This window comes from Eleutherodactylus coqui, chromosome 3, assembly GCF_035609145.1.
Source record: "Eleutherodactylus coqui strain aEleCoq1 chromosome 3, aEleCoq1.hap1, whole genome shotgun sequence".
Classification (NCBI taxonomy): Eukaryota; Metazoa; Chordata; class Amphibia; order Anura; family Eleutherodactylidae; genus Eleutherodactylus; species Eleutherodactylus coqui.
Window position 1 is genome coordinate 232,153,280 of NC_089839.1, and position 26,756 is coordinate 232,180,035.

The following is a 26,756-nucleotide window of genomic DNA, read 5'->3' on the forward strand; positions in this document are numbered from 1 at the left end:
CTTGTATATATCAATCAGTCATATTGCTACTATCTGTCCTGGAGGTTGCCGGTCACAGTGCACCTCACATTGAGGGGAGTCCTGATACCTACAGGATCTATAGCGCTTTTATCCATAGGAGAAATAACTGTGTTCTTGCTATAGTCTACAATCGCAGAAGCTTCACATCGTCTTTACCTTCCATAAAGCCTTGTTGTCTGCCGATGCGTTAAATACTTGAATTGTATCATGCGATGTTTGCTATCGGTGGCCAGAAGCATTCTTGCAAATATTAGCACATATGTAACCCATGTTCTCCAATAACAGTCAGCGTATCTTCATAACACTGTCATGATGGTACTAGACAGCTCATTCCCCCCTTCCACAGAGCCGGTTAGCAGAAGCCTACTAGACTGACTGTTTACGGTAAGTCACATCCACCATATAGCAGCCCTTACCTCTCCCACGAGGAAGTCTTTACGTTGCGGTTAATCTCTGGGCAGACAGCTCTTCGAGTATCGCCTCCACATGCCCGATCTGCGGAGCAATTCTAGATGGCAGATTACCCTCCCCTTTCAGGCTGTATTTCCCATGTTGATACTGCTCAGCATTAGCATTGATCATATAGCCTTTATTCCCCCATACATTGCATTTCTCTATGCTAGATAATGAGAAATCTTGGTAACCTCATTTGAGGACGCACAGTGCGAAGAGATGCCCTAATTCCCAGTCCAAACCTCTCGGTTATGTCCAATTTTTCACATTCAAGAAGGACATTTGCTGGACGCAGCGTCATGATCCTTGTCTGGGTAACACTGAGGCAATTCTGGATGGCCTTTCAGTTGGTACATCTGCCTAGTGAGGTCCGTCCTCACTTCCTACAGTGTGCCAACTACGCTAAGTAGTCCGCACCAGCATTAGCTTACCACTGTGACCCGTTTTATAGGAGTTATTCGTCTATTACTATATTCAGGCTTATACATTGCTAGTGTATATCTAAAGAGTTCATTTCCCTGTATTCCTCTTTAGCACTTCTTCTAAAAACACTGTTTGCACTTCTCACCTGTACCTTTTGGCAGCGTTCGCAGTGTGGTGAGTGTCACTGCACTGCAGCTTTCCTTTCCAAGGGGTGTGGAAATAAAGTTGGCTTGTGCATGATATCCTGCCTGTAGGCTTCTTTCCTCGGGGACCTAGTCGGCATGTTAGGTCCTCAGTGCACATTAGGAAATCATCACCCCCTGGCACACATTGGTTTCTTACGGATGGGCACGCTCACCTTGAGAGCCTTCCCTTGAAAAAAATAAAAATTTCCAGGGGACACATGAGCTGTGGTCACTGAACTCTTCGGACAGTCCCATCCTCCTCCAATACTCACTTTCCTGTTCTAGAAGCTGTCCCAACTGGATGGAGCAACAGAGGGTATACTTGTAGAATGCTGAGCTTTGTTGTTCTCCGATGCTGTTTGCTCTCCAGGGGGACTATGTCCCTCTAAGCAGAACCTGGCCATTCCCTACCAGTATTCTACTATGGGATCATCATCTATCTTCTCTATACCTTCTTGTCTTTCAGACACCAGACCTGCGTAGTTTCTCTGCTCGAGGCCACTTGAAGCAAACTACACCAATAGTCTACCCAACCAACCTGGTACACACATTTAAAAAAAAAAAAAAAAAAATTTCTTCAACCATGTCAGCAACATTCAGCTTATTATGGCAAGCTTAGTGCCAAGTTGCAGCTCTCCTGTCCTTCTCCTTACAAGGGCAGGTTCCTGGAGGTCCAGCATCAACTATCAAGAACAGAGCAGCCTAGGGTGTGGGTCCGACTTCTGGAGAAGGCCGGGATGGATTTTTTTTTTTTTTCACCACTGGTTCACCCATGTGAAGTTTACCTTTTATGGCCAGCCACAAACTGGAGAGCACACTTTGTGGATGATTTAAGTATATCTCTTCTCCCAACTACTGCACAAATCTGTTGTCCTCGACAAGCCTGGCTCTGACTGTACCTACCGCTGGCTAGTTTCTCCATATCTGTTTTTAGCAGGGTGTATCTGTTTAAAGGGCAACGGCTGCACCCTCCGTCATGGATACCACCATATTACATTTGCATGTGCATTCTTGCTGATGGGCACCTTCTACTGCCTTCCTAGTGTATAGGAATGCTTGCCAGCCTTCATTATCTCTGTCCTACTGAAAGCGTTACTTGACAGCTGCCGGTAGAGCAGACGTTGACTAGCGCCCGCTGGAATAGGCGCAGGCTGACTACACCATCTTTTTCTTTGACCAGTCTCCCTGGGTTACTGCTTTTGAACATACAAGGTCTCTTGTATCCCCCAATGGCACAGATGAGAAAACAGGATTTTTGTTACCATAAAATCCCTTTCTTGTCACGTTCATTGGGGGCACAGCACCCACCCAGGTGTTTTGTTAGCACTGATGGTGCTTCCACAAAGTTTCCGCACTCTGGCGGGGTTTTTATCTACAGCTATTGTTTCCTGGTTATGGTCTGTTTCTCCACTTTGTGTTTCATTTCTTCTCTCCTACTGTTTATGTACAAACTGGTTTAGCTCGGCGCCTGCATGGAGGGGTATAGCTGTTGGGAGGGACTCTTTCTTCACTTAGTGTCGCCTCCTAGTGGCAGGTGCTATACCCAAACAACAAATGTGACGAGAAAAGAATTTTACAGTAAGTAACACAAATCCTGTCTTTCTGTCACAGGCAAAGGAACAGCAAGCAAGTGTGGAAGAAAAGTTTCATAATGAACTCAAAGTGAATGTTAAACTTTGTAACCTCTACAAGGTAAGAGGCACCAATATGGTGGGTGAGTGGAGGGTGTATCCCAATCCTGCCTTATTAGAGCAGAGAGCCACTAGAAAAAAGCAGGTCTTACTCTGGTGAACTTAACCCAACCGTGTCCTAAATAGCCGCCCATTAATTTTGATGTGGGAAATACTGTAGGGAAAAGTAGCTTCTGCCCGGGCAAGAACAGTTGGGTGCTGAGAGTTGGAGAAGCCAAGTGCTAGTCATTGATTACAGCTTAATTGTGGAGGGTCTTGTCTATTTACTGCAGCCCCTTTAGGATTATCCACGGGCCTAGAATACTCCTATTAGCTGCCAGGTCGTCACTGAAATGTTCTATTAGCCTTTACTGGCTGCATATTATTTATTGTGTTTTGTGTGGAGCATTGTAGCATCTTCACTATTTGTCCTCTTCCCACTTGTCTTATGATGGATGTTTTTAGTTCAAGCTGTACAAAGTTCTGACCGATACAAATTTCGGTTTTCGGTTTGCTGCATCAGTTTTTAAATCTTTTTTAGTCAGATTTTAAACGGTATTCTGAAGTACAATTATAAGCATTTCAGAAGTTTTTAAAAGTTTTATTGACCAATACAGCACGTTTTAGGCAAAGATCCAATATTAGTGTGACCCTCTTTTCTGCAATTCGCCCTGGCATGCTGGGTATCAACTTCTGGGCCAAATCCTGACGGATAACGACCCGTTCTCGTCCAATCAGTGTTTGGAGTTTATCACAATTTCTGTGTTTTTGTCCACCTGCCTTTTGAGGATTGCCCAGTTTCTCAATAGGATTGGGATCTGGGAGTTTCCTGTCCATAGACCTCAAATATCAGTGTATTTTGGCGGTGACTGTATACTGTTAGTAAAGGTTTAGCTGGTTAATCACAGATTAAAGCTAAAGAAAATATTGTGGTGTATTTTTCTCAGAGTGCTGCTGAAGATTCTGAGGCAAAATGTGTAGAATTGACGGGGGCCGTGGAGGAACTGCATAAACTGCTGAAAGAGGCCGGTGACAGTAAGTTGGGCTTGGTATAATTACTCCTCCTACTGTGATTGATTTGCTCCACCGAAACTTCTCTTTTGTGGTCTTCTTTTGATGCCCTAATGTTAAGTAAAGCGTTTTGACCAAAATTATTTCTCTTTAAGACAACTCCTCCCTCCAGGATCAGCTAGGAGAAATGGAAGCTGCAAAGTGTAAAGCTGAGAAAGACCTTGGCGAAAGAATCCGTAAACTAGAAAACGAACTTGAAAATGCAAATAATTTACTTTCTTCTACCAAGCGGAAAGGTAGTCTGGAAACACCTTTTTCTTTCTTTTTTCTTTCCCCCTTTAACCCCTTCCCGCCCCATGACGTAAGGGTATGTCATGGGAGCGGGGTACCTCCCGCAAAATGACGTACCCTTACGTCATAGGGATAGTGTGGGATCATAACAGATCTCGCGCTATCCCGCAGCGGGAGCCGGCTGTCACTAGTAGGCGGCCTCCCGCTGCGACAGGAGATGCGCATCGGAGATGCTCCCACCCACTGTTAACCCCTTCCCTGCCGCGATCTAAGTAGATTGCGGCAGGGAAAGTGTGCAGAGGGAGCATGCACCCTCTGACTTCAGCCTGGCTGGTTGCTATGGCAACAGGACGCCAGATATCGGCATCCTGTATTGCCATTGCCTAAGATCGCTATAATAAGCGATAAGGCATGGCAGGAGAGAAGTCCTGCCATGCCTTATCGTAGCGATCATCGGTGGTATGCTGTAAGTCCCTCAGAGGGACACGGATTGTGTAAAAAGAAGAGAAGAAAAAAGTGTAAAAAAAAAAAGTTAAAACCCTTTTTTTTATGCTTTTTCTCATATTAGCATTAAAAAAATCCCAAATATTCGGTATTGACACGTCTGTAATGACGTGTACAATAAATTGAACGTGCTTTTTATCCTGCACGGCAAAAAGCGTTAAAAAAACATAAACATTTAATTTTTAGCATATTGCGTTTTTTGGTAGGCAAAAAGTGATTTCAAAAAAGTATGTACCCGCAAATGGTTCCAATAAAAACTACAGCTCGTCTCGCAAAAAATAAGCCCTCACAGAGCTCCGTCCATGGAAAAATAAAGTTATAGGACTTTGAATGCAGCGAAAAGAAAAAATAATTTAAAAAAGGGGGTTTTATTGTGGAAAAGCCTAAAAAAAAAAGCATTTTGTAATTGTACCGACCAGCAGAAAAAAATGTAGTATTTATTCTGCATGATTAAAGGGGTTGTCCCGCGAAAGCAAGTGGGGTTATACACTTCTGTGTGGCCATATTAATGCACTTTGTAATGTACATCGTGCATTAATTATGAGCCATACAGAAGTTATTCACTTACCTGTTCCGTTGCTGGCGTCCTCGTCTCCATGGTGCCGTCTAATCTTCAGCGTCTAATCGCCCGATTAGACGCGCTTGCGCAGTCCTGTCTTCTGAATGGGGCCGCTCGTGCCAGAGAGCGGCTCCTCGTAGCGCCGCCCTGTCACGTGTGCCGATTCCAGCCAATCAGGAGGCTGGAATCGGCAATGGACCGCACAGAAGACCTGCAGTCCACCGAGGGTGAAGATCCCGGCGGCCATCTTCACAAGGTAAGTAAGAAGTCACCGGAGCGCGGGGATTCGGGTAAGTACTACCCGTTTTTTTTGTTTTTTTTTATCCCTGCATCGGGTTTGTCTTGCGCCGAACGGGGGGGCTATTGAAAAAAAACCAAAAACGTTTCGGCGTGGGACAACCCCTTTAACGCTTCAAAAAAAATAAAAATCTATGGCAGAATTGATGTGTTTTCTCTCCCTGCGATCATAAAAAAATAAGCTTTACAATATAGCCTATATACCCAGAAATGGTACCCATAAAAACTACAGCTTGCCACGCAAAAAACAAGCCCTTATAAGGCCGTGTTGACAGAAAAATACAAAAGTTATGGCTTTTGAAAAATGGAGATGGAAAAAATACCAGAAATCATTTGGTCCTCCACGCCAAAATAGGCCATGTCATTAAGGGGTTAAACAGCATTTTGTAACTTTGCAACATTTTGTTTTTAAATAAGAGTAAACCAAGTACTAAGGCCACCTTCACATCTGTTTTGGAACCTGCGGTCAGAGGTTACATCACAGATCTGGCACAAAACACCGGTAGAGAAAGAGCTGCATGCCGGACCCCAACGGACCCCATTATGAACAATGGAGTCTGTTTTGGTTCGGCCATAAAACGGAAAGGTTCAGCCAAGGGATTCCCTTTTCCTGCTCCATGAACAGAGAAGGAAATTGTAATCCCCACCGCAGATGTAAAAAAGCCCTGAAAATACTTGTCTCTTTTTGCGTGCGAAGCTTCATTAAAGGAACGCTGCATCTTATTTACTTTAACCCCTTCACATCCCAAGACTTAAATGTATGTTATGCCTTGGGGGCAGTTCCCACCAATGGGCATATGATGTGTGTTCAAAAAGTATCCAACCCTAATTCATAAATATTTGTATTCAGATACAGTAATCTTACACTAATCTCCTTCAGAGTTGTCCCCTTGGGTAGCCACACACTTCTCCCAGCGCTTCTGCCACTGTCAGAAGCAGTGCTGATACGCCTCTTTTGCGATGCCGCGTAGCTGGTCCGTCGCATTCTACATGAGGTCTTCTCTGGACTGAAATCTGGTTCTTTCAGGGTCATTTTCAGCTTATGGAAAAGCCAGAAGTCCCAAGGAGCCATTGGGGGGGGGGGGGGGGGAGTAGGGAGCCTGACTCTCCACTGATATGTGGTTGTTACCACTCCTTTATCTGTGTGGTGATCATTGCTTCGTCTCTGAAGGCTTTTCGCATCTTGCCAATTGTTTCTACTTGGGAATTGCCAAGGTTTACAAATTTCATGCAGTAGCGTTGTTTAAATTTTTCTGTTATTTTGTCAAAAATGAAAATGATATGGCGCTCACTTTCTCACTCATTGGCTGTCTGCCAGCAACGGGCAGCTTCTGCGTGTGCATTAGGGTCGCCTAAATACTGCACCAAACCACACCGCCCTAGCTTAATTTGTTTATGCACTAAAAATAAAGGTTGGCTACTTTTTGAACACACCTCGTACATTTACTACTTATGGATGGTGTAGGCTCAGCTGAGCCTGCGGCATCCGTAGCGGTGGATGGCTATGACTGACAGCTGACCGCCTACTGCAACAGATTCAAGTCCTCTGCAAGGACATAGAAAGTGTAAAAGCTTGTTTACAGTTCTGCTCCCACACATCCACCAATTTTTAAACTGCGTTGTAAGTGTAGAAATAAGTGGAGTACAGAATCCTCAATCTCCTTCCTCAGTATAACCAGTTTTTTCATTTTTTTTTGTTAAGGCGTCCTGTTGAGCGAAGAAGAGTTGACTGCGATGTCCCCAACAGCTGCTGCCGTGGCAAAAGTTGTGAAACCAGGAATGAAATTAACAGAGGTAGTGTGCTGCCACCTTGTGTTTGACCTTATGCATACTGTAAATGTGTAATATATCACTTTCTATAGTGACCGACCGTTCCATTTTCCCCTTCGAACTCCATTTCTATTAAGGGCGGCGGAATAAGTTGGTTCTATACAAATAATAGACTATTAATATTATTTGGCGGATTTGATCTGTAATCTCCAATCTATAGCAGGCAAGGACACTAATGGTGGCTTTACATATGCAAACTATTGGCCCCCCCAAAAATTGCTCAAATTGCTAACTTTCAATGATGGTTGTCCTATGTAAACGTCAGAGTGACTGGATACTGAGTGAGAAATCCTTCACTAGTTGCTTTGTCTCCCCTCCGTGAAAGAAAGCGACTTCTGAAAGAGTTCTTGCTCAGTGTTAACAGGTAGTCTTTCATTTTGATGACTGTTCACAGTGAATGGAGGAAGGTGGTTGGTAGAGATGAGCGAGCATACTCGCTAAGGGCAATTACTCGAGCGAGCATTGCCCTTAGCGAGTACCTGCCCGCTCGGAAGAAAAGATTCAGCGGCATGCGGGGAGGAACGGAGGGGAGATCTCTGCTCCCCCCTGCTCACTGCCGCAACTCACCTCTCACCCGTGCCAGCAGCCGAACCTTTTCTCCCGAGCGGGGAGATACTCGCTAAGGGCAATGCTCGATCGAGTAATTGTCCTTAGCGAGTATGCTCGCTCATCTCTGGTGGTTGGAAGAGATCTCTGGCTTGCTCCACCTCAATTCACTAAACTACTATCTCTCCTATGTAAAAGCACGGGGGCGATTCGTTCTTGGGACGACTGTTGGGCACCTCCGTGTCAGTCATCCTGTATAAAGCCACCCAAAGTTAGTAATTGCCTTTGAAATTCTGACCACTTAAAATGGGATGATACAACCTACAGTAGTCACAGCTTTCTCATGGGCATTGTGCAGAAAGAATTCAATGAGAACTTTGAGTTCCCTGGGACAAATGAGGGACTGGACCATGGGGCGTACAGCAGGTCGTGTGGAAAACTTGTGTCTGGGATGGAGGAGCACCTTCGGTGCCAGAAATGGTTTTATTCTTTTAATTACTCAGCTTTGTTTTAACTTTTAAAGGTCAAAATAGAACTGCTACGGATTCATTATGGAACCTGTTAGGCCATGCAGGTCAACTTTTCCTATGTTTCCTACCTTCCCAGTGCTCCCAGCATCCCAGCACAAAGTGTGAAAGTCTTGAAGGGGGTTTCTAAGAACCATAGAACTATTTTGCTAATTGGGAAATAAACCGCTTGCACTTTTCTAATACAAACTCTGAACATTGAATCTTTGCAGCATCTGAATTTGTAGTCGTACAGAAATCCTTTTTTTTTTTTTTTTTATTGAACATGTTTTGAGATTGTTGCGATTGTTTCAGGATTTTATTGAAACTGTGATTTTGCTTTTTTCTTCAGCTGTATAATGCCTACATGGAAGCTCAAGACCAATTGTTAATAGAAAAGCAGGAAAACAAAAGAATTAACAAGTACTTGGATGACATAGTGAAGGAGGTTGAGGCTAAAGCGCCCATTCTGAAGCGACAGCGAGAAGAGTACGAGCGGATGCAGAAAACAGTGGCAAGTCTGTCCGCTAAACTCGAGCAGGCTATGAAGGTATCTTTATATAGCATTTTAATTTTTTTTAACGTTTAGTTTTTACAGACTTGGCATTTTGATTAATTTCCCTTTTCGTCTTTTAGGAAATTCAGCGTCTACAAAATGAAACGGATAAGGCAAACAAGCTTTCTTTGGTGCTTGAAAAAGAAAACCAGAGGCTAGAGCTGCAAGTGAAAGACCTTTCCCAACAGGTACAAAAACACAAATGTCTGCTAAGTTAGAACATTTTCAGATCTGTTTGTTCCATAGGAAAACCAAACAAAGTCCCTCTGGGCAACTATGGGGAGTCCATCTAAAAGGTATTTTCCAGGGTATTGCTATAGAATAAGTGATGAATATCAAATCCGATAAGAGTGCAACTCCAGGGGTGACAGGCGATGGACTCGCACTGAGCAAATATTGATGGCCTATCTTAATAGGAAGTTAATATCTCAGCCCTGGAAACTCTGTGATCTGTCCACTCTTCCTAAAGTCTGTTTAGCAATTTCCGTGCATCAGAATAACTCTCTAATTCTCTTTAGTGTATGTATTAATGGTGCATATAGGTATAATACAGGGGTCCCTAACGCTGAACTTGGTTAGCCAGAGCAAAGCTGCGATGAAGAGTGGCTTCTTGTGTGATAATGTATTACCTGCAGCCATGGCACTGGAATACATGTGGCTGTTTGCAGCCTATCCTAGTATATTGGCTGATTTACTAGAGTACTATCACATGAACGGGTTTTGTGATGCAGTTTTTAAACTTAAAATTGTGTGTGGATCTTAAAGAGGAGTCAAATGACAGATAATACTCATTATTATTTATTTGTTTTTTTAATCCACTTCTGACTTTGGCTTCAAAAATGTCATAATTAAATCTGAAGAAAATCTGCTTAGTGTGACAGAACCCTGAAAGGAGGTTTCCACTGGAGGGAACTCCTTAGTATAGTTCTGCCATTGGGCATGGGGTACATTTCTAATTTTTCTAGTATTCTTACCATTAAAAGCTAAAGGGCATTCCAAGCTTCCCCAGTGAAATTATAGCTGTATTTTCAGCATGTTGTGTACACGATATACAGGCTTCAATGACTTATGTATACAAAGTTAGTGTTTTACACTCACTGTCAAAGAAAAAAACACCTAGAAAAAGCTGTCGGAGTGGAATGAAACTATTTAACATTAATATAAGTAATTGTAATTTGTTGTGGAAAACTGAACACCTGAAGGGAGGCTCTAGGACCCTGTTGTACCACCTTTAGCTTGGATACAAGCTGTGATACGGGTGGGCATGGAGGCTCTAATACCCTGTTGGGTCGCTTCTAGCTTGGATACAAGATGTGATCAGGACAGGCATGGAGGCACAAGTACCCTGTTGTACTGCCTCTGGCTTGGATACTCGTAGACTGTTGAAGTTGGCATCCCAGATGGTCCCATACATGTTCTATTGGTGTTAAATCTGGCAGGCCATGGAAGTGCAGAAATGTTGTGGAGACATTCCTGTGACACCCCCTCCACCCAATTGTGTGCGCGGCCAAGCATTATCCTGAAAAATGTCTCTTGGAAGCCGCCATGAGAGGAACACACGTGGCTGCAAGATGACCTTAACACAGCTGTCACTGTCCCTTGTATCACTACTAGGTGTGACCGACTGTTATATGCGATGGCCCACCAGCAGTGGGGGCAGTGTGCTGCTCTACAGCATAGCAGGATTGAAGCACACACTCCTAGGTCTCCAGACGTGAACACAGCTGTCAGTGCCCAAACTAGACCTGCATTTGTTGCTGAAGCAGCCTAGTTCCACTCCGTAGCAGTCCAGTTCCATCTTTCACGACGCTACTGCCAACTGAGACAACGTTTGGCGTCAAAGGCAGTACGCGTAATGGGTGCTATGAGACCAAATGTCCTTCAGCCAAGCGCCTGGAAATGGTTTAATCAGACACAAGGGTGTAACGATGGCGCCACGTGTCTCTGGATGGCAGACAACAGCTGGAGCTGCTCGTGCTTGTTGGGCTAACAGAGGATCCTCTCTGTTGGTGGTCTGTGAAGGGTGCCCCAAGCACGGTCGCCTTTTGTGCGTGCCCTCATGCATCAACTGGTGCCAACACCATCTAACAGTCTAATCGGAATAGTCCAGGTGGCCACAATTTGTCAATATGACCATCCAGCTTTTCACATTCCAACATTCCAACAATGAGTCCCTCTTAGACTCTGATAACTGGGTGAAATCTTTCCGCATCATAAAGGTGGTCAACAAGCTCTACACTAGACGAATATAAGGTCCACTACACACGGCTCTGATCGTCTTATTTATTTTAGCACATTAATCTTGTCTACTAAGTTTGACCTTCTTGAATGTAGTCTCTTTTTGCAGTGTTCTCAATCCGATATTTCCTTTACTTCTAGATTAGAGTTCTGCTAATAGAACTGGAAGAAGCGAGAGGAAATCATGTTCAGAGGGACGACGATGTCAGCTCTGCTAATATCAGCAGTTCTTCTGAAGTAATAACGCAGCACTTGGTCACTTTCAGAAACATTGATGAACTTCAGGAACAGAACCAAAAACTTCTGGTTGCATTGAGAGACCTTGGTGAAGCCAAGGAAAAAGAAGAGCAAGAAGCTTCTGCTGCACAGTAAGTAAGCCATTGAATGTATGGCTGTACAGTGTTGGGCACAGATTGTAGTAAATTCATGTTCTGAACACATAAGCTACATTCTAGCTCATGGCCCCAGACATTTCTAGTTACTGTATGGGCAGATGGCATGTAACCCGATTTTACCGTTAAGTATCAATTAGTTTTATTTTTATTTTCTGGGAAACTTTCACTTTGACTAAATTTTTAGACCTTTCACGTGACAATTTGCAGTAAAGTGTACCTCCAACTGTAGGAAATGTCTAACATGTTAGAAGCACACAATTCTCATCAGAAGTTTGCACAGAGACTCTGATAAAACAAGAACTGACCACTCTGTTTTAGTAGGGAAAAGGTGCATGCAGAGAAAAGGTGGTCTTATGACACTGGATAGTGAGTCACAGCACACACAAACTTGCTGGTTGTACTTGAGATAATGTATTGGTGATTCATCTAACGTCCAATATGACAAATTATATCAATAAGCTGATAGTGGCAAGCTTCTTGGTAGCAGAAGAAGGTCTCTGACAAGGATACGATGTTTTGGCACACTCTGCACGCTCACATTCACTGCCGCTCGAAAAAGGCCAAATGCTTGTAGAAAGTGCACATGTATGACTGTTGGGAGTGGTGTGAAGAATGCATATAGTGCTACATAGTTAAACACCTTACTGCATCACTTCCACCAATATCTTTGCACTCCTATCCACCGTATAGACAAATCTCAGCTCTTTTCAGAATGAAGCTCATACTTGCATTTTCTCATCCATGTCATTGGACTGTGGGTATACTTACTACCACTAAGAAGCGGACACTAGACAAAGTGTTAGCTTCTTCTGCCAGCTAATACCCCTTCTGCAAGCACCAAACTAATCAGTTTTAGCTTTGTGTCCATAGTCACTCCTAACTTCTCACCCATGGTATGGGATTTCGTCTACTTCTCCTGCTAGGGCCCAACTACAACCCTCATCTTACTTGCTCGAATGTCTTCACCTCAGTTTAGAGCATGCACTACTCTAATTGCTCAAATGGGGGCTTTACTTGTAGGGCCACGCTCAAAAGCTTTCTTTAGCTTATAAGGGTACCACCCCTGCAAGGAGGAGGTGGTTCTTGGATCCTCCTCCAATCACTGCTCTAGGCATCCTTTTCCTCCACTTCAATTGGTGGCTGCACTTCCCAGAGCTAAAGCCGGCCTTCAGGTCATCCAGAGTGCTTTTCTTGGTATCTGCAAAGAGTAAACCAACCTTCAGACCCGACCCTCCAGGCTTCCAAACCCTCCTTCCCAAAATCTTCCCCATGAAGTCACTCTGGGTGGGGAAATGACTTTCCTGCTTCAGAGACATCTGGTTTTCCACGTCTCCCGACGCCTGCGTTTAGTATGTCATCTCTTCAGAGTATGCCATAGAATTTGTTAACTGCCCTCCTCCTTCAGGTCCAGAATTGTGCCTCCTTCACGAATCAACGATTTGGATCGAGCGATATGCCAACTACTGGCCCAGGCTGTAAGCAAGCCGATTCCACTCGCAGAGTATTTCATGGGCTCTTGTTTAAACCTTCTCATTCCTAAGGATGGGTCCCTTCTGCTCCATTCTAGACTTGAAAAAGCTGAATCAATATGGGAAAGTCAGGCATTTCTGTATGAAGTCCCTAAAGTTGGTCATCCTATCCATGAAACAAGGCAAATTTCTGATGTTCATCGACATCAAGGACACATACCTCCATGTGCCCATCTGCAGAGCTTATCAATGTTTTCTGTGCTGCTTGCTTCAGTCGGAATGCTAACAGTTTGTGGAACTCCCTTTCGGGTTTGCCACGGTTTTCTGGGTGTTCCCAAAAGTCCTGGTGGCAGTGATGTCCCTTCTACACTACAGAGGAATGTCACGGTCTGCCATCTGGATGACATCCTAGTGAAGGGACCTTTCTGCTCATTTCCTATGATCTGCTACCATTGCAGAATCTTCAGTTATACCAGACACCAGTGCTCTCCTTTAGTGATTCAGACTTCGATCCCCACTCGACATTGAAGAAGAGTCCTGGGATTAATGGTCTCTGTTTTTGAGGCTATTCCTTTCTGCCAATTTCACTCCTGACCTCTCCAGTTGATAATCCTCTCTCGATAGGACAAATCCGCACACTTACTGGATCAGAGAATCTGACTTGCCTGGATGCTTCATCTCTCCCTCAACTGGTGGCTGGAATCCCCTCTAGTTCACAAAGGGTGCTCCTTCCTGACTCTACAGTGGATGGCGCTGACCATGGTCGCCTGTCCCCTCAGATGGGGAGGGACATTGCAAAACTTCACAGCACTGGGGAATTGGACAGTACAGGAGTCGTCACTCCCAATAAATGTGATGGAACTTCTGGCAATACTAGTGTTGCTCCCATTACTTTGTGCAACAGCTGTCGGTGTTTGCAATCTGTGTCCAAATAGACAACCTGATGGCTGTCACATACATAAATCTTCAAGCCGGAAGCCGCAGCTCGGCAGTCATGGAGGAAGTACGGTACCCAGCGATCTCGGCAAGGCTACATACAAGGTGTGGTCAACTGAATAGCAGACTTCCTAAGTGGACAGCTGACTGGGAGAATGAGAACTCCACCCTGAGTCTTTCAAGATCTGTGCCACAGATGGGTCTCCCAGACATTGACATGATTGCGTCCGGGAATCGATTACAAGCTTCCAACCCTTTATGTCCAAGTCAAAGGATCCTCAGGTGCAGGCGGCGGACCCAATCGTAACTCAGTAGCCAGATCTCCAGGGACTGCCCCAAAACGTTCCATGGTCCAAGCTGTGTACTCAACGCAAAATCTTTCTTGCCTCATTCATCGGGGGACACAACACTTGTCCAGTTTTTTTCTATTATGAGACTTGTTTGATATCTCCCTCCTTGTTGGAGTGTTTTTTCCCGGAGTTATGTATGCTTCTTCACTGTTAGTTTAATGCTTAATATTTTGTTACGCTTTTATGTTATGTACACGCTAAAAACGCTCACTGTTGCCCTCATCCACTCTCGGCTCGATTATTGCAACTCGTTGCTGACCGGCCTCCCCTGCACCAGACTCTACCCTCTCCAATCCATCCTGAATGCGGCAGCCAGGCTAATCTTCCTGTCCAGCCGCTACTCGGATGCCTCTGCCCTGTGCCGGTCACTGCACTGGCTGCCCATCAAATACAGAATACAATTTAAACTCGCCACTTTCATCCACAAAGCCCTCCACAGTGCAGCGCCCCCCTATATCGCCTCCCTCATCTCAATCCATCAACCAGCCCGGGCTCTCCGCTCTGCTAACGAAACCAGATTGAGCGCCCCTTTAATTCGAACTTCTCATTCCCGCCTCCTAGACTTCTCCAGAGCAGCACCGGTCCTCTGGAACGCACTACCAAAGGCTACCCGAGCAATCCAGGACTCGCAGAACTTCAGGTGTGCTCTAAAAACGCACCTCTTCAGGGAGTCATACCGCATTCCCTAAACAAACCCCTTGGTACTCCGCCTGATAACATGCTCTCTGACCTACTGACTGCAATCCCTGCTAGCCATCATAAACCGCTCCTGCAGTCTTACTGTTTCTGCCGTCACACGGCTAAATGTCTGACCATTGTCTCTGTATAGCATCCCTCACTCTCCACCTCGCCATACAGTGCACATCTCCAGCCCCTTTACCTTCTGTATCACCCCATTACTTGTAGTATGTAAGCTCGTTGGAGCAGGCCCCGCACCCCTATTGTTTCCATCAATTGATTACTATGTAACCGTGGTTCTGTAATGTTTGTACTTTTGTCTTTCTGTATCCCCTGTCTATGTAAGCGCTGCGGAATATGTTGGCGCTATACAAATAAAGATTATTATTTATTGTGTTACACTATCTGTACCTTTTTCATATCTACTCTGCTGCTCCTCCTGCTTGCATACAAACTGATTAGCTTGGTGCCTGTGAGAAGGAGCTAACACTTTTTCCACTTGGTATTCGCCTCCTAGTGGCAGACACTATACCCACGGTCCAAGCTGTGTCCCTAATGAACGAGGCTAAAAAAAGATTTTACAATGAGTACAAAAATCTTTTTTTTTTTTTTTTTGCTCAGAAATTGTAATTGCTTACTTTATATCGGCGTTACATTCACTCAAAGTTTCATTCAATTCTAAGAAGTCTTAAGTGCTTGTTTTTTTGTTTTTTTTAAAATATTTTTTTATTATTTCTTTGGTCTTTACTAGAGATGAGTGAGCGTACTTGGCCACGCCCCTTTTTCGCCCGAGCACTGAGATTTTTCGAGTACTTCCGTACTCGGTCGAAAAGATTCGGGGGGTGCCGTGGGTGAGTGGGGGGTTGCACTCACCCACGGCGCCCCCCGAATCTTTTTACCCGAGTACTGAAGTACTCGAAAATCGCGGTGCTCTATCGAGTAATTACTCGAAACGAGTATATTCGCTCATCTCTAGTCTTTACTATGAGTGGATTTAGAAAAAATATGGGGGGCATTTATCAAAGACCAGTTTTTCACACATCACTTTGGATATGTGTCAGCAAGATGACACTTAATCAAGTAAGATGGGCCAAACTTGCTATAGTTATGGTCCGAGTTGTAGTCCCCAATGAACGAGAAAATAGTTTGTTTTTTTTATGTGGCACAAGTTCAAGAATCTTTTTTTTTTTTTTTTATTTATTTTTTTGTTCCATGTGTAAAATATAATTAGTAAATGTGTTTTTACCTCTTTTCTAGGCTTTCAGATTTAAGGCGGGAGCTTGACCTGGCTCTTTCTGAATTAGGGCAGCTTCGGGAGAACCGTCAACATCAGATGCACATGGTAGAGTCTATTGCACGTCAGCGGGACATGTATCGCATATTATTGGCTCAGACAACTGGAGTCACATTGCCTGCATCAGGTAAGATGTTGCTGTATAGGTTGGGTGTGTACGTCCCAAGGAGTTTACATGGGCATCACATTAACCCCTTAAGGACCTGGCCTTTTTTTTTTTCCCCCCTCCAATTATTTGCCGGATAAGTTTTCTTTTTTAATGGTACTATTTGATGTGCCATATTATACACTGAAAAACTTAAATTCTAAGTGGAATGAGATTGAAAAAAAAAAATGAAATTCCACCATCTTTGAGTTTATCTTGTTTCTACGTCATACATCCTGCAACAAAAATGACATAGCTTCATGTCAGTACGATTGCTACGATACCAAAGATATTTAATGTTGTTTTTTGTTTGTTTGTTTGTTTTTGTCTCCCTCTTCTGACCGCAATAACTTTTTTTTTTTTTTTCCGTTCTGTCTGCATAGTTGTGCGGGGGCTCATTTTGTGCGAGAGAACCTGTACATTTCCATTGGTACTTTTTTTCATCGCTTTCTTTATTTCATTTTTTTTTCTTGGAAACTGGGTGACCAAAAAAAGCACACATCTGGCATTCTTCATTGGGGTAGACTGGAAGAACAATACACCCATTGTGACTAATAACTTACCTCTATCTCAGACCCTAGATTTTATTAAGAAGCATGTGTCCACTCCCTCGTGCAGATAATTTACATACATTTTCCCCTCCAACCTAAGCAGGGTTGAGCCTGGGTTCTGACACACTATGGTTATCCCTCTTTCACTGCTTATACTTCTGTGGTAAAATACTGGATTTCCCAAATTCCTTTAATCTCCCGGACCATCTTGTGTGGCTTCAATATTGCATACAGTATGTTGGCCAATTAATCAAACCTCGGGACATTAAAGGGGTTGTCTCACGAAAGCAAGTGGGGTTATACACTTCTGTATGGCCATATTAATGCACTTTGTAATGTACATTGTGCATTAATTATGAGCCATACAGAAGTTATTCACTTACCTGCTCCGTTGCTGGCGTCCCCGTCTCCATGGCTCCGTCTAATTCTGATGTCTTCTGGCATTTTTAGACGCGCTTGTGCAGTCCGTGCTTCTGCCTGGTGAATGGGGCCGCTCGTGCCGGAGAGCTGGTCACTGCGTCGTCATCGTAGCTCCGCCCCGTCACGTGTGCCGATTCCAGCCAATCAGGAGGCTGGAATCGCCAATGGAACGCACAGAGCCCATGGTGCACCATGGGAGAAGACCCGCGGTGCACCATGGGAGAAAACCGCAGTGCATCCCTGGGAAAGGATCGGCGGCCATCTTAGGGAGAAGATTTTTATAACTCCATATTTCGTCGGATCGGTGAGTAGCAAGCGGTTTAAAAACCGCTTTAAATTGCTATTTTATGCCAGGGGGGTGACAGGGGGAATGGGGTAATGTAAAATGTTGATGTTTGCCGCGAGACAACCCCTTTAAGCCTCTCAAACCCTTAGGCTGGATTTGCACTGGGTGGAAATCTCGCAGAATTTTCACAGTGGAAAACCAGCTTCAAGGCCTGCGGGGGTTGAAAGTGGCTTTTCTGCCTGTATTCTGCTGTGGAAATCTCTCCCCATAGTGAGAAGAGAGCCTGCAGTGGAAACTGATGCAATTGACATGTCGCGGATTTAAATTCCATGCGGCATGTCAGTTTCCACGTGGCTTAGCCACAGCGGATTGCTCGCAATGTGTGGACCAGATTTTGTTAAAATCTCGTCCACTTTACTGCTTGGGCTCTGGTTTAAGATTGCAGGTGGAATTTCCGTGCTGAAAGGCTGCACAGAAATTCAGTGGCAATTTTGCCCCATGGGAACCCAGCCTAAGTGTACTTTAACACACAGCGGAATGGGTGCAAATTTTCCGCATCAAATCGTGCATCAAAATACATGTCAAAATCAATACCAGTGGTGTGGTGTTTGGTGCAGATCCACAGCAGAATTCACCCTTCAATCGAAAGGATTACATCTGCTGTGGATCTGTTTTATTTTTTTGTTTGTTTGTGTGCACATACCCTCAGAGTACATTCTGTGCCAGATTCCACCTCTGTGACTTTCTACTGTGTTTGTTTTTTGTTTTTTTTTTAATAGTGCAGAACCACACAAGGAATTTGCCCTGTCAGTGGGCAAATCCACATGTGGCATTCTGATGCAGATTTTCCCCTTTCATAGGACAAATTCCGTGTACGTTTCCATGCAAAAAGCAGTGGATTCTGACACTGTCTTTGAGGCAAAATTCACCGTGGATAATATTGTGGCGAGTTCCACTATGTGAACACTCTTAAGGAGGAATATGACCTGCCCGATGATTATCTTTCAGTAATTTCAGTTATATCATGCGTAGTATACATAGTATGGAGGTCAGACCTTGGAGTATCATGGCTTGTTTCTTCTTACTAGTTATTAGTATTATTTATACTACCAGTAATTCTGGTGGCGCAATGCACCGCTTACTAATATATAATATATAGTGAAAGGGTTTGTTTCAGCACTGGACCAAGGTTGACTATTAGATGAAGGCTCGACTGGTGTTGGCGGCATTAGCACTTGAGATGACATGATATCATGTTCAGGAGATGTAAATATACTGGTGAAGGACTATGCTTCAATGTTGTTGGTCAATATGCACCGTGTGCGATGTATGTGGTGGGCAATATGCACCGTGTGCTATGTATGTGGATATTAGTGAGGTGTCATTTATTGGAGTCTCCACACAGGTGTCCTGCTGTGTCACAACCAAACTCAAACTGCCAGACTGACTACTGCTGTATCCATGGTAACTGAGGCCATGGGGGTTTGTGGGGGATGTACTCCATCCGCAATCCCTTATTTAGCTCAGACCATGTGACTGATCACATGACGGTGACATCTATGTATGTGTAAATTTGTGAGGTGTTATTTATTGTAGTCCCCACACAGGTGTGCAGCTACAAACTGCCAGACTGAGTACTGCTGTATCCATAGCAACTGAGGCCGCAGGGGTTTCTGGGGGATGTAGTCCGCCCATAATTCCTCATACACAAGAATAAAGGAACTGTGATGACATCACTCTCATGTGATTATGGAGCAAAGCTAAGAGCCAGTAACTGATTGCATCATGGTGACATCATCACAGGCTCTGGCTCTGCATATAACTCTCACTCACAGACAAGTGGTCGTTAGCACTTTGATTATGCTACTGAAGGGTAGCCCTAGAGGCAGTATTTCGGCCATATATAGTTGTCTTCTGACCTGTCGTTAAGATACAGTTCAAGCTCCCAGACTAAGTTGAAGGCGGTTCTGTGGGACAATTCTGACAGAGTAGGAGGATATCCTGGAGGTGCCCAAGAAAGTTTTGCCGCAGGGGTGTAAGCAAGCCACACAGCTGTACATTCCCCATCAAGCTAACCTGACCACCGCTAGTGTCTAAACTTCTTCAGGTTAGTAGGGACACTTGCCCTAAATGTGAGGCTGAAATGGGGTCTTTCTACCACTTAATCTGGCAGTGCCCATACATACAAGGATTCTGGGCACAGGTTACCAGATTTTTGAACCATCTGATGGCTGTTACTGTCCCACTCACCCCCAAGTTCTGTTTAAGTTGTTTTGAACCCCCTAAGTTATCCCCTACTCAGCAATTGGATAAATGTTGTGGCTCCCTTGGATTCATTCTCCACACACAATGTGGACCATCAAACTGTTTCTGCACTCCCTCACTTAGCTATGTCTATTCGTATACCTCCTGTTACCTACTTTTTATCTACCCTTTGGGGTAGTTGTATTTTGTTCCACATTCTGGGGTAATTTTCAGTCTTTCACTATTCTGTATAAGCCGGTACTCTTAGGATTCACTCACCCTTATATTTTTTTCTTGTTACTGGTTTTTAGTTTTTCTTGCCTCGTTTTACAGGTTTTTTTCTTTAGGCAATCGCACAGGCATAGATTTTCTTGTCTGCTTTTGTTTTATGTACGCATAGTATTTTTCCAAAACTGTTTCACGGACAATGGATATAAGGTGTGCTTCATGGTTTTTTTTTTTTTTATTCATTTAAATTTTTTATAAATTCAGGAAAATTTAAACAAACAAAAAGATTAAATTAAATCTCTTATTTTAAAAAACTAGTAATATTTAAATGAAGTCTGGATCTACACGGGCGATGGAGTTGTGCTGGGAATGATTTGGGCCAGTATACTCTTGACCCTAAAGGAATCTTTTGGTCAGAGGAGAATGGCTTGGATTGCTAAATAAAGTACTTGGAGTGACTTAAAGGGGTTGTCCCGCGAAAGCAAGTGGGTCTATACACTTCTGTATGGCCATATTAATGCACTTTGTAATGTACATTGTGCATTAATTATGAGCCATACAGAAGTTATCAAAAGTTTTTCACTTACCTGCTCCGTTGCTAGCGTCCTCGTCTCCATGGTTGCCGTCTAATTTTCGCCGTCTAATGGCCAAATTAGACGCGCTTGCGCAGTCCGGGTCTTCTGCTTTTCTCAATGGGGCTCCGTGTAGCTCCGCCCCGTCACGTGCCGATTCCAGCCAATCAGGAGGCTGGAATCGGCAATGGACCGCACAGAAGCCCTGCGGTCCACCGAGAGAGAAGATGCCGGCGGCCATCTTCACCGGGTAAGTAAGAAGTCACCGGAGCGCGGGGATTCAGGTAAGCGCTGTCCGGTGTTCTTTTTTAACCCCTGCATCGGGGTTGTCTCGCGCCGAACGGGGGGGGGGTTTGGAAAAAAAAAAAAACCGTTTCGGCGCGGGACAACCCCTTTAAAGTATTTAGTACTTGGTAGTGTCGTCTTATGCATGGATTTTAAATGTAAGGTGTGTTTTTTGGTTTTAGAGGACGCATCTATGATATCAACCCCAAGAAAGTCCCCTGGAGCATCTCAGCTGTCCTCTACTCCGGCTCCTACAGTTTTGGTGTCTGACTCTACGGAGGCGACTGAAGCTAAAGCTGCACTGAAACAGGTGAGGGATACATGTGTTGGCAGGACTAGAGTGACTGACTAAACAAGACATTCAGCACTCCGCCTCTAAAGGGGTTCTATAGATCTAGGGAATGAAATAGCTGGCTGCTTTAATAAAGGTTGCAAAACCCAGCTAGTACGACTACACTCCTGGTGCTTCACTAGACGGGGTTTATTAACTCTGTGCAGTCAGATTGTAGTTTTATTGCTACTGTTGGCACAAAATTGTTACAAAACACATCAGTTTCTTGTGGAATTGCTGTAATACACAGCAGCTTGGCCGCACTTGTGTGAATATACCTTAATAATACAAAATAAGTGCTTTTATTTTAATTTACGGTGAGGTTATTGTGTAAACGTTTTACCTTACAGCTTAAAGAAGTTTTTGAAAATTATCGTAAAGAAAAGGCTGAAAATGACAGAATGCTGAATGATCAAAATGAAAAACTACAGGAACAGGTTACCGAACTACGTTCCCAAAGCACAAAGATTTCCACCCAGCTAGAATTTGCTTCAAAACGGTAATATAACTAAAGTCACGCTCATTATTTGCAATGCAGCTGTACAAAGCACATCGCCTATACGTATTAGCATGGTTATCTCTTGCTGATCTGATGTAACTAGATTGCTTCATTTTAGTGGTGCAAACTACTTACTTTTAATTGATATACTTTCCAACAATTGCCTTTTTTCTATCGTGACGACATAGGTCTGATTGGTGGGGTCTCATCATTGAAACCCCCATCTATCCCAAGAAAGAGGGTCCTGTAACCCTTTCCCTCCCACACATCCCTGCAGTGAAGAGCTTGAATGGATTATAAGCTGGACATGTGTCCTGCTACTTCATGCTTTTCAATGGAACTGCCAGACATGGCTGAACACAAAGCGCTTTGGCTGTCTCCAGTAGGGGGCCTGCGGTGAGAAAGTGAGGGGGACTCTATGGGGTCTCAGCAGTGACACCCCCACCAATAAGACTTTTATCACTTATCTTGTAGAATGATGATGGGTCAATTGTGAGAATACCCCTTTAAAACTTTTTTTTTTTAAGGAAATGCTATTGATTAGCTGGGGTCCCAAAGGGCAGATCCCAGCTAATCAGCTGTTTGGGTGCCCGCTGCCACCACTACTACACGTGTGGAGCAGAAGCTACTGTTCTTACCACTTTATACTGCAGGCTGGGGTCTCATTAAAATCAATGGCAGCTGCACCTGCAGTTACAAGTGCCAGCCACTACATGGGTCAGAGCAGCAGCTTCTACCCCATACTCCTGTGTTGGCGGCACTGGGTTAAAGGGCTTAGTCGGCTGATTGACCAGGGTCCCAATCAACAAGCCTCAGCTGATCAACTATTGATCACCTATCCTGTAGATAGGCCGTCAAAGGTGGTTTCCTCAAAAACCTTCTGACTACATGACAATGAGGGAGGTTTAATATCCTGTCCTAGGGAGTGTTTCTTGCTGGGAGGCTGGTAATATATGGCCAGTATTTCACAGCAGATGGCACTGCCATGCACATCATCACTTTTACTGGGACGGTTCCATTAGTATCATAAAGAATTCTAAGTTCTCTAGATCACATAACATATTTTTGTTTTTTTAATCAATTTAAAGTAGCATTATTAACAAATTACTATTACTGATGGTGACTCTTGTTATTGCTTCAATAGATATGAAATGCTACAGGATAATGTTGAAGGCTACCGGCGAGAAATAACCTCTTTACAGGAAAAATCACAAAAGCTGTCTGCTACAACGCAGAAACAGGAACAGATCATTAACACACTGACACAAGACCTGCGAGCAGCCAATGAGAAGCTAGCAATTGCAGAAGTAAGTAACGGCTCGGTAATTGTGAACATGAATTCTTATGGATGTATTTCAATGGTATTCTCAAATTTAGGAAAATTGCTTTAGTATATTCTCCACTTCATCCTTATATGGGGTTCAGACGATTTTTGTTGATATGTTTTCAAGAGCTTTCTTGGTTTATGTGTGTTTCTTTTATTTGTTTTTGTTATAAGGTAAGAGGAGAAAACTTAAAGCGGGAAAAGGAGCTTTTAAAGATGACGGAAAGTAGACTTACCCAAGAAAGAGATTCTCTACTTGTTGAACAAAAGGGTCAAAACCTTCTATTGACAAACCTACAAACTATCCAGGTTAGTTCATGTGGTATTTTATTGCTTCACACTTTGTGTGACTTGGGCCCAATGTCCACCAGTGGATTTGATTTGTGGGAGATCCACAAATCAAGCCGCCCATAGGGAAACATGGGCGCCTGCAAAGCAGCTAAAAGCTTGCTCCATTCTCCTGCCGATCCCGCATGGAGTCAATGGAAGCCGTCCGATGTGCGGCACACCCGCAGCTGTCACTGTGGATATGCCGGGGGGAAGGGGAAGCACATCTGCCATGCTAAAGAAAGAAGATCCAGCCGGCATGAAGAAGACCCGCGCTGGATCCGGAGAGGTAAGAAACTGTCTTTTTCTGTCCATGTCTGCGGGCAAACACAGATTCCGCAGTGGAATCCGTGCGTGCCAGTGGGCATTAGGCCTTAAGCTATGCAACTGTGCAGTAATCGACTTGCATTATATGTATCGTAGCCATTCTTGTAATGGCATTGCAATCTCATGAGATTCCTTCTGATAATCTGTGCTATTTGAAAAGTTTTTTATGGTTAGTCTTTGTTCCTGTATTGGTTTGTAGAGGGTTTTTTTTTTTTAGCTTTTGGTTATTTTTAGGTCACCCTCGAAAGGTCCGATGCAGAAATTCGACAACGATATACCAATCAAATAGAAAAGCTGGAGCAAGAGGTAACCCACATGAAGAAAAAACTGGAGCATGAACTAGAACAGAAAAACACGACTGGTAAAAATCAAGATGTGAGTGATTTATTTTTTCTGTACTATTGTTTGTCCAGTGTTTTTAAATTCTCTTTTGTTCACCATCTATTTGTACATTTTTAAATGATTGTTTTTTTTTCTTTTTGGTAGGTTCAGATTTTAGACCTTAAAAGGCAATACGAATCAGAAATAAATCTTCACAATAGCACAAAAGAACTTCTGAAAAATTCACACAAAGAAATCTCTACACTGAAACAACAGCTTACTAATTTTGAAGCCCAGTTGGCATCCCGCTCAAGCCAGTTGTCTTCCAGCAAAGGTGGTAGTCCCAGATAAATAGCAGAGGTGTCTAAAGTCTGAAAAATGTAGTTTGCATGTGCGCTGGTTATAATACGCACTTTCCACTTTGTTCTAGAAACAGATGACCAAGGTGAAGATGTGGAAGAGATAAAGAATAAGCTGAAACAATCGGAGGAGTTGGTGAATGACCTTAAAGAGAGGCTGAAAACTGTCTCCAATAATGTGGAGCAATACAGGGAGGTTGTGCTGGGGTTGGAAGAATCTCTCAATAAGGAGAAGCAGGTAGAGTTCACATTTAAGACTTTTTATTTAGACTATAGTGAAAAAGCAAGAACAAGAATGTAGGGACTTACAAGTGACTGTGATTTGATATGGTGGAGGAGCAACTCGCATTCCTTACACGGGATAATTATTTAAAGGAGATGTCCCGAGGCAGCAAGTGGGTCTATACACTTCTGTATGGCCATAATAATGCACTTTGTAATGTACATTGTGCATTAATTATGAGCCATACAGAAGTTATAAAAAGTTTTATACTTACCTGCTCCGTTGCTAGCGTCCTCGTCTCCATGGAGCCGACTAATTTTTGGCCTCCGATGGCCAAATTAGCCGCGCTTGCGCAGTCCGGGTCTTCAGCTTTCTTCTATGGAGCCGCTCGTGCCAAAGAGCGGCTCCGTGTAGCTCCGCCCCGTCACGTGCCGATTCCAGCCAATCAGGAGGCTGGAATCGGCAGTGGACCGCACAGAAGAGCTGCGGTCCACGAAGGTAGAAGATCCCGGCGGCCATCTTCAGCGGTAAGTATTGAAGTCACCGGACCGCCGGGATTCAGGTAAGCGCTGTGCGGGTGGTTTTTTTAACCCCTGCATCGGGGTTGTCTCGCGCCGAACGGGGGGGGGGGTTAAAAAAAAAAAAACCCGTTTCGGCGCGGGACATCTCCTTTAACAGTTCACGGTAAATTCTGGTAATGAGTTAATATCAGTACCTCACCTGATAGACATGTATTGCTTATCTTTATTATTCATTACATTTACAATGCGTCTGTGTATGTAAAAAAAAAAAAAAGTTGGCTGTCCGTGACTTTTCGGTAAATGGTCCAGGAAAAATAAAAATTCAGGTTAGCAAATTTGCTCCCTTCAAGCATTCTGGTTTGTTTGTATTAACACATGTATAGTAAGAAAAGTGTGTTCTTTCATCTAAAACGGTCATAAAATGATGTTTTAAAGACCACTGAAGAGGCTCGTAAAACCATAGAATTACGAATGAAAGAGGCATCAGAGTACCAAACACAACTTGAGAAGAAGATGATGGAAGCCGAAAGGGAAAAACAAGAGCTTAGAGATGAAAAGCACAAAGCTGTTGAAAACCTAGAGAAACAGGTATGTCTCACAATTGCTAACCACCTAAATGGACAGCCATTTTCAGTTTTTTGCATCCCTGCCTTTCTAGAATCATCCCCCCCCCCTCCCCAATCAAAAGCCATATGAGGAATTTTTACTGGAGCTTTTATTGGTACCATTTTGAGCTTCCAAACTGGGCTATGGACTGCTGTGCTAAGTTATTGGCACATTGGAATTGGGTGTGTGGGTTAGGACAGGGGCACTGGAGGAGGTGATCCCACTCTAGCTGGGTGATTAGGAACAAGGTCCTTTTTGACTTTAGCATCTAAGTGGTTAACTGCCACTACCAAAGCTAACTCCAATCAGGGCAGTTGTGGGTGGCTGTCAAAACAGTTGATGGTCAATCGGTATGTAGCGGAATCTGCTCTCAAGCACGCTCCATACAGCCTTCATAACTGCATGATGTATATTTTCAAGATGCGGTTAGAAAGTGTTTAAAATACTGCCATGTGAAAACATTATTAAAGGGCAGCCCATCGACTCCACAGTCACATTGCATGAGCACTGATGTGGTGACACAGGGAGCATCCTTTTTCTTTTTAACAACTTGGATGCCGTGGTCATTGTTGACCATGGCATCTGAGGGACTAACTGACCAAGATCTGGGTTACTGACATTGTATGGGGTTATTTACCACTTAACTCAAAATGTGTATATATACGTCATCTGTAGGGTGTATTTCCTGCAGAATGCAGTATTAATACAGGTCGTTGTGCTCACAATGGCGTACGTGTACAGAATTGTGCCGGAAATACACCCTACAGATGATCATACAGTACGTGATTTTGCAGTAAGTGGTTAACCCCTTAAAGATGTAGCCTAGTTTGTTACTTAATGAAGTGATGCTTTTTCAGATTGATTCTTCTCTTTTCAAAAGCCATAATTTTTTATCTTTACATTTTCACAGTAACATAGCCATAGGAGGGTCTGTTTGCTGCGGGACGAGGTGTCATTTTTTTTGTGGGACACTGG

General features: G+C 43.8%; 1 protein-coding gene across 3 annotated transcripts in view; it reads left to right on the forward strand.

Moving 5' to 3' along the window:
* TPR (translocated promoter region, nuclear basket protein) overlaps window positions 1–26,756 on the forward strand; it is a 76,193-nt gene that overhangs the window by 13,532 nt on the left and 35,905 nt on the right. For 2 of the 3 annotated variants that reach the window (XM_066597083.1, XM_066597082.1), the window contains exons 8-23: window positions 2,694–2,774; window positions 3,700–3,787; window positions 3,919–4,059; window positions 7,117–7,208; window positions 8,649–8,846; window positions 8,933–9,040; window positions 11,232–11,458; window positions 16,176–16,339; window positions 21,126–21,253; window positions 21,625–21,773; window positions 22,918–23,080; window positions 23,272–23,406; window positions 23,986–24,126; window positions 24,238–24,406; window positions 24,503–24,669; window positions 25,611–25,763. In XM_066597083.1, the coding sequence (XP_066453180.1) occupies window positions 2,694–2,774; window positions 3,700–3,787; window positions 3,919–4,059; window positions 7,117–7,208; window positions 8,649–8,846; window positions 8,933–9,040; window positions 11,232–11,458; window positions 16,176–16,339; window positions 21,126–21,253; window positions 21,625–21,773; window positions 22,918–23,080; window positions 23,272–23,406; window positions 23,986–24,126; window positions 24,238–24,406; window positions 24,503–24,669; window positions 25,611–25,763 (2,304 nt within the window). The remainder of the gene's footprint in view (window positions 1–2,693; window positions 2,775–3,699; window positions 3,788–3,918; window positions 4,060–7,116; window positions 7,209–8,648; window positions 8,847–8,932; window positions 9,041–11,231; window positions 11,459–16,175; window positions 16,340–21,125; window positions 21,254–21,624; window positions 21,774–22,917; window positions 23,081–23,271; window positions 23,407–23,985; window positions 24,127–24,237; window positions 24,407–24,502; window positions 24,670–25,610; window positions 25,764–26,756) is intronic. The other variant, XM_066597084.1, reaches the window with a different exon arrangement.